The 6,784-nt window shown below is 32.8% G+C and overlaps 1 protein-coding gene across 4 annotated transcripts; it reads right to left on the bottom strand.

Moving 5' to 3' along the window:
• Positions 1–147: 147 nt before the first annotated feature.
• On the bottom strand, positions 148–6,246 carry spg21 (SPG21 abhydrolase domain containing, maspardin). Of its 4 annotated transcripts, none has more exons than XM_051116014.1 (9): positions 6,117–6,246; positions 5,633–5,697; positions 4,669–4,830; positions 4,431–4,511; positions 4,206–4,351; positions 4,014–4,122; positions 2,757–2,864; positions 2,004–2,144; positions 148–827 (listed from the first exon to the last, which is right to left on the bottom strand). In XM_051116014.1, the coding sequence occupies exons 2-9, from the start codon at positions 5,693–5,695 to the stop codon at positions 702–704; spliced, it is 936 nt and encodes a 311-aa protein (XP_050971971.1). In that variant the 5' UTR covers positions 5,696–5,697; positions 6,117–6,246; the 3' UTR covers positions 148–701. The 4 variants fall into 4 exon arrangements, with proteins under 4 accessions (XP_050971971.1, XP_050971972.1, XP_050971973.1 ...); XM_051116015.1 differs by having other exon boundaries at positions 6,092–6,182; XM_051116016.1 differs by lacking the exon at positions 6,117–6,246 and adding an exon at positions 5,906–6,077.
• Between the last annotated feature and the right edge of the window lie 538 nt (positions 6,247–6,784).

The following is a 6,784-nucleotide window of genomic DNA, read 5'->3' as shown; positions in this document are numbered from 1 at the left end:
GTACTGAATGATTGCTATCTTCAGACTTATTGTATAGCCATAGCAGTGTTGCAATTGTATGATAATACTTTTAGCAAATGCAAAACATGTATTTACATTGTCGTGATTAGAACAGTTGACAATCTATAATAATGATCAATACCTGTCTTTTGCGGTTACACAGCTTTATTTAAGCAAATAATGATGTTTCCAAATTAAGGACTGCTGATAGGTCATTTGGAAAAGGGAAGAGATTTGTACAATCTGATGTTGAAGTTTCATTTTATATCAGTGCATGACTCCCAACAAACAACAGACATAATGACATTGACAACATTCATACAAACAAACCAAATACATAACAAAAAAAAAAAAAAATTACACCAACGTACAAAAGGCAGAAAATTAAGTTCAAGGAGTAAAAAGTGCTAAATTTAACAAAGACATGCATTTTATATTGTGTAAGGCAACCGGGTCAAAATATGGCATCCTATGAAAACTAACCACTTATTTACAGTCGTAATACTTATCAAAATATTGTTTATTTTCCATAAAGTAAAAATAGGCTCTTTAAAGTCCATTCACATTTAACTGAGTTTAAGGTCATAGAAAAACAGAATACCGAAGTGTGACCTCTGAATGCTGTTTAGCTGAAACGGGTTCAATTAACGTCCCTATTCATCTAGTAAGCATTCAAAGGATGTTAAAGCCTGTTGGTCTCTCTACGATTCGTCATCACTCTCGCTGTTGTTGCTCAGATTTGTCCTCTGCACTTCCAGCTCCTCTGCGCTGACCATCTCTGGATTGATAGCGGCATACCGTGTGCCATGAAACTGACGCAGGTGTATCTACAGATAAGTAAAACCAGAGTAACATTAGAAATTAAACACCTGAAATCACAACAAATTACCTATTACACTTTTTACTGAAAATATCAAGCTTCAAACAATCCAAGCCGAGGAAGAGGGGTCTTTTCTAGCGAAACAATCAGTTATTATTTATTTTAAAATAATACAATTTATATACTTTTTAATGTCAAACGCTCGTCTTGTCTTTGCCTGAACTCTGTTTTTGTTCCGGTTCATGACAGTTAGGGTATGTCAAAAAACTCCCATCTCATGTTCTCCCTCAACTTCAAAATCGTCCTATATCGCTGTTTTACCTTTTTTGTTAAGGGTGTTTGATCTTCTTTGCATGTTCACTTTGCAAAGCCTGGGTCGGTACTTCTGTAGTGATGTTGGATGATTTTTAAATGATTTTTGAAGTTGAGGGAGAAAATACGATGGGAGTTTTTCAACACCCTAATTGTCTTGAGTCATAATACACAGTTCAGGGAGACCAAGACAAGATGAGCATTTGAGGATTAAAAAAAAAAAGTATATAAATTGTAATTTTATTTTTGAAAATAACTGATTGTTTCACTAGATAAGACCCTTCTTCCTCGGCTGGGATCGTTTACAACCGCACTTGGGATCGTTTGAAGCCGCATTTTAACTGCATTTTGGAAGTTCAAACTCGGGGCACCATATCAGTCCATTATATGGAGAAAAATCCTGAAATGTTTTCCTCAAAAAACAATTTCTTTACGACTGAAGAAAGACATGAACATCTGGACGACAAGGGGGTGAGTACATTATCTGTAAATTTCTGTTCTGGAGTGGACTTCTCCTTTAACTTGTGCAATCAGATCATTGAGTCGTGAGTTTGTGAATTCGAGAATGAATCATTCAGACCAGTTTTCTTAATTAGATCAAGCAATTTGTTCAAAAACTGACCTAAGCAAATAACAACATAAATTACTCTGTTTCTCACACATATATCAGTGTTAGATAAGTTATCATATAAGATTTGGACACAAGTCTGAATACTTTTAAAAGGGTTTTAAATCTTCAGATTACTATAATTGCAGGATGTGCAGGATGATCATGTTCCACAAAAGAAAGTCAGTCATAAGGGGTTGAAACAACGTGAGGGTGAGTAAATAATCACAGAATTAGAATTTTTGGTTGAAACTGTGGACTCACTTGTATGTACAGGTTAACTTCTGCACTTCTGCACAGATATGGGAAGTTTCCACCTGTTTTGAGATGAGCTCTTCTAGCGTTGGGGTACAGCTTATACATTTCTTCTTTTGCCTCATGTGACAGGGCACTCTGATCAAAAACCTGTGTGACAAAGAAAGGCAAAACATTTTAAAGTGTTAAACGTTAATATCTTATTTCTTACTGTTAATTTGCTGCTCAAGATTTCATTAATGTTGAAAACAATTTTTGCTGCTTAATATTTTTGTAGAAATGATACACAAGAAAGTTTTTTTTTTGTTTGTTTTTTTTTTTAACAGCAAGAGTGCATTAAAGATAACAGTAAAGACATTTATAATGTTAAAAAATATTTCTATTTCAAATAAATGCTTTTCACTTTATATTCATCAAAGAATCCTGGAAAAAACATACTACGATTTTCACAAAGCAGCACTGATTATATTATGTATCAATCAAAAAATAACTGAGTACCAATAATAATTAACAAATGACTAACAATTGCATATTAGCATATTAGAATGATTTCTAAAGGATCATGTGACACTTAAGACTAGAGCAATGATGCTGAAAATTCAGCTTTACACCACAGGAATAAATGACATTTTAATATATATTCCAAAAAAAAACTGTTTTTGCAAAATTTTTGCTCAAATAAATGCCGGCTTGGTGATCAGAGACTTATTTAAGAAACAATTTAAAAAAAAATTCAACCAGTAGTGTGTAGAGAAGACCTACATCCATTATGGTAACGGCAATATCCTTTATCTTGTGAGGTTCCACGTAGGAGTTTTGGCAGTTCAGCGTGAGTCGAGAGGCCAGTTCACTCTGGTTCAGGCTTTCCAGCTGAAGCACCAAAAAAAAAAAAACAGAGCCCGCTTTGTTGATTAATGAGAAAAGAGTGAGAAAAATTTATCTTCGCGCGTCAGTATGAGATCTATTACTAACCACATCAATCCAGAATAAGCACTGAATGTGGTTTGATTTATGTGCAGTTTTTACTTTTAACTATTTCAGTGCAATGAAAGTTAGCATATCTACAAATTTAATAGAATCCGTAATGTTTTGTTTTATATTAAATGAATGTACACTACCAGTCAAAAGTTTTTGAACAGTAAGATTTTTAATGTTTTTTTAAAGTCTTTTCTGCTCACCAAGCCTGCATTTATTTGATCCAAAGTACAGCACAAACAGTAGAATTTTGAAATATTTTTACTATTTAAAATACCTGTTTTGTATTTGAATATATTTTAAAATGTAATTTATTCCTGTGATTTTAAAGCTGAAATATTTGAATCATTATTCCAGTCTTCAGTGTCACATGATCCTTCAGAAATCATTCTAATATGCTGATTTACTGCTCACAAAACATTTATTATCATTATTATGTTGAAAACAGCCGAGTAGAATTTGTTCAGGTTTCTTTGATGAATAAAAGGTTCAGAAGAAAAACAATTATCTGAAATAGAAATTTTTTGTAACATCATAAATCTCTTTATCATCACTTTTGATCAATTTAAAGCATCCTTGCTAAATAAAAATATTAATTTCTATATCTCTATTTCTCTATTTCTATTTCTTTCCCAAAAACATATACTGACTCCAAGTTTTTGAATGGTATATTGATTGCTTAATGTTACAAAAAAAAAAAAAAAAAAAAAAAAAAAAAGCAAATCATGATTTCTGAAGGATCATGTGACACTGAATACTGCTGAAACTTTAGCTTTGATCACATGAATAAACTTTATTTTAAAATGTATTCAAATAGAAAATAATTATTTTAATTAGTAAAAATATTTTGAAATTTTGCTGTTTATGCTGTACTTTGGATCAAATAAATGCAGGCTTGGTGAGCAGAAGAGACTTAGTGCATTTTAATTTGTAATCATTTTTCTGTGGCATTTTACTACAGGTGGGTCAAGCTGTAAAATCACACTTAATTACACTAATTATATCATTAACACTGTAAACAGTCAATAAGGTAGAATTACTCACTCTGTCAACCATAAAGTCAATTGCATCTGCCATTTTTGGGTCCACAGGTCCTTTGGCAAAGTTACCAAGCACAATCTTTTTGAGCATGAAAGCAGGCATCAACCAGAAACTAGAAGAGAAACATTATACTTGAGACAAATCCACAATGATGGAGACATTACCACTGCAAAAGTATCCAGTATAAGTCTCTACCTGTTTGCAGTCCAAGTCTGATTGAAGATCGATGTGTCGCTAAATGAGTTGCACAGGATCAGAGAATGAACTCTGGGAGATTTATGTGTGACTTCAGCAAATTTCTGAGCTAGGAATCCACCCAGAGAAGCCCCAAATAAATGCACCTGCACAGAGAGCGAAAAACAGGTTGTGAAAGAAACTCGCTTCTCATCCGTCATACATACAACAATCAATACACCGTACCTTGTCCAGTTGTAAGTGGTCTAAAAGCTTTCTAAATCCATCACAAAATTCCAGCAGATCCCAATAGACTGGATACTGCAGCTGGATACAGAAACATCAAATAAACCAAAAGCAATAATGTCAGAAGAGAAGGAAAAGCACATGCTGTTTGAAATGAAAAGCAATTGAATAAAGCATTCAACTGTTAACAGATAACTATTCTAACAGGACTATCTGTAGACGATGTGTGAAAACATACAGAGATGACACGGTAGCCCCATCCAGAGAGGGCCAGCACTTGCTGGAAGAAAACTTCTGCTGTACCGCTCACAGGCGGAAGAAAAATGATGGGGCACCTGATGTTTTTCGGCCCAGCATCGTACAACGACCAGACTTTACTGTCATCATCATCAACGATTATCTAAAGAAGATGGAAAGACAAGAAATCTCACAAATGTGCTACATAAGCATCATATAACACCTTTATTTTTAACTCTACTTTTTACATGATGTTAACAATGACAATTATGTTTCTACCACAATTTACATTTATACACTACCAGTCAAAAGTTTTTTGAATCTTTTTTTAAGAAGTCTCTTTTGCTCACCAAGCCTGCATTCCTTTGATTGAAAATACAGCAAAAGCAGTAATATTGTGAAATATTTTTACTTTTTAAAATAACTTCTTTCTGTTTGAATACATTTTAAAATGTAATTTATTCCTGTGATCAAAGCTAAATCTTTTTAGTGTCACATGATTCTTTGGAAATCATTCTAACATGCTGATTTGCTGCTCAAGAAACATTATTATTATTATTATTATCATCAATACTTAAAACACCTGAGTATCTGATTTCTATTTCAGATAAATGCTGTTCTTCTGAACATTCTATTAATCAAAAAAACTAAAAAAAATTCTACTTCTTGTTTTCAACACAATAAATGTTTTTAAGCAGCAAATCAGAACATTAGAATAATTTCTAAAGGATCATGTGATGAGTAATGATGGCAAAAACTCTACTCTGAAATCACAGGAATAAATTTAATTTTAAAATATATTAAAATAGAAAACAGTTATTTTAAATAGTAAAACTATTTCAATATTTTTACTGTTTTTGCTGTACTTTGGATCAAATAAATGCAGGCTTGGTGAGCAGAAGAGACTTGACTTGTAGATAAAGAGACAGACAGACAGACAGAGACACAGATAGATAGATACTTACTCTTTTCAGAGGTACGGTGCTTCTGAACCAGTTATAGTCAGGAGATACCCTTATCTCCTCCATTGCTGAAATGCAAATGAAATGTCTGGTTAAATACGTCTGTTTCACCGAATAACTGACAAGACCAACTCGATCCTTGCAATTTAGATGAAAAGAAAAGGTACAGTGGCATTTATTTTATACTGCCTTCATGTGTTTCACAACAGAAAAACATGTGACTAGAGTACAAAATGATCTCGTGCGTAAATGCGACAGGCGAACGTACATACACACCTTCTGCAGTTAGATCAAATTAACGGTTTCTCTTAAATACTCGTTTGAATATATTGAAAACGAGGATATAAGATTATTTAGATGCTCAAAAGCACAACATTTGCCTCTACAAAACTGCCGTTTGAATACGCTTCACAACAACGTAAATCAGGAGCTCATTTCGAGCGATAGATGAGTAAATATTACCGTGCTGATTTGTGAGATAAATCACCTTTTATTGACTTTCATCCACAGCTTTGAAAAAACATTGTAGCCTTTCCCTGAATCACATGACAGGAGCTTCCGCAGCCAACAAACGATTGATCGCATACGATCACACCAGCCAATCAAGAACCGCAAACTACGCGCATGCGCGGTGCGAGCAACGGGGCGTTATTAAAGGAACAGTTCACTAAAAAAAAAAACAACAACAACCCACACACAAACACAAACACAACTCATACTCACGTTGTTCCAAACCCGTATGACTTTCTTTCTTCTGTGGAATTAAAAAGGAAATGAATGACAGAACGATAGTTTCGGTCACAGTTCATTTTAGTCTCTTGGAAAAAACAGTTTCAATGTTTCAGTGTATTAATACATATTTTTTTACTTAATTTAGTGTGTAATGTGACATTACATATTTTTATATTTTATAAATATATTATTATGTATTAAGTATTCCTGTCCATGTTTATCCCTAAATTAATTATAGGGTTTGTTTAGCATCTTTTGTATTTTTGTTTAATAAATATATATATATATATATATATATAAGTAAACAGTAATATATATATATAAATATATATATATATATATATATATATATAAATATATATATAAATGTACTATGTAGACCGCAAAGTTTTTTATAGTTTATTTACTCAGTAGTTCATCTGT

Source organism: Labeo rohita, chromosome 7 (assembly GCF_022985175.1).
Source record: "Labeo rohita strain BAU-BD-2019 chromosome 7, IGBB_LRoh.1.0, whole genome shotgun sequence".
NCBI classification, from domain to species: Eukaryota; Metazoa; Chordata; class Actinopteri; order Cypriniformes; family Cyprinidae; genus Labeo; species Labeo rohita.
The sequence above is the reverse complement of the archived record's forward strand: the minus strand, read 5'-3'. Positions and strand labels throughout refer to the sequence as shown.

What these genes read in the sequence shown, in the direction of transcription:
- spg21 (XM_051116014.1), bottom strand. Translation starts at nt 5,695, where the DNA reads ATGGAGGAGATAAGGGTATCTCCTGACTATAACTGGTTCAGAAGCACC. An exon ending in ACCACTTACAACTGGACAAG is followed by an intron (nt 4,352 to 4,430) that starts GTACGGTGTATT and finishes CTCTCTGTGCAG; the next exon opens with GTGCATTTATTTGGGGCTTC. An exon ending in TTGACTTTATGGTTGACAGA is followed by an intron (nt 2,865 to 4,013) that starts GTGAGTAATTCT and finishes TTGGTGCTTCAG; the next exon opens with CTGGAAAGCCTGAACCAGAG.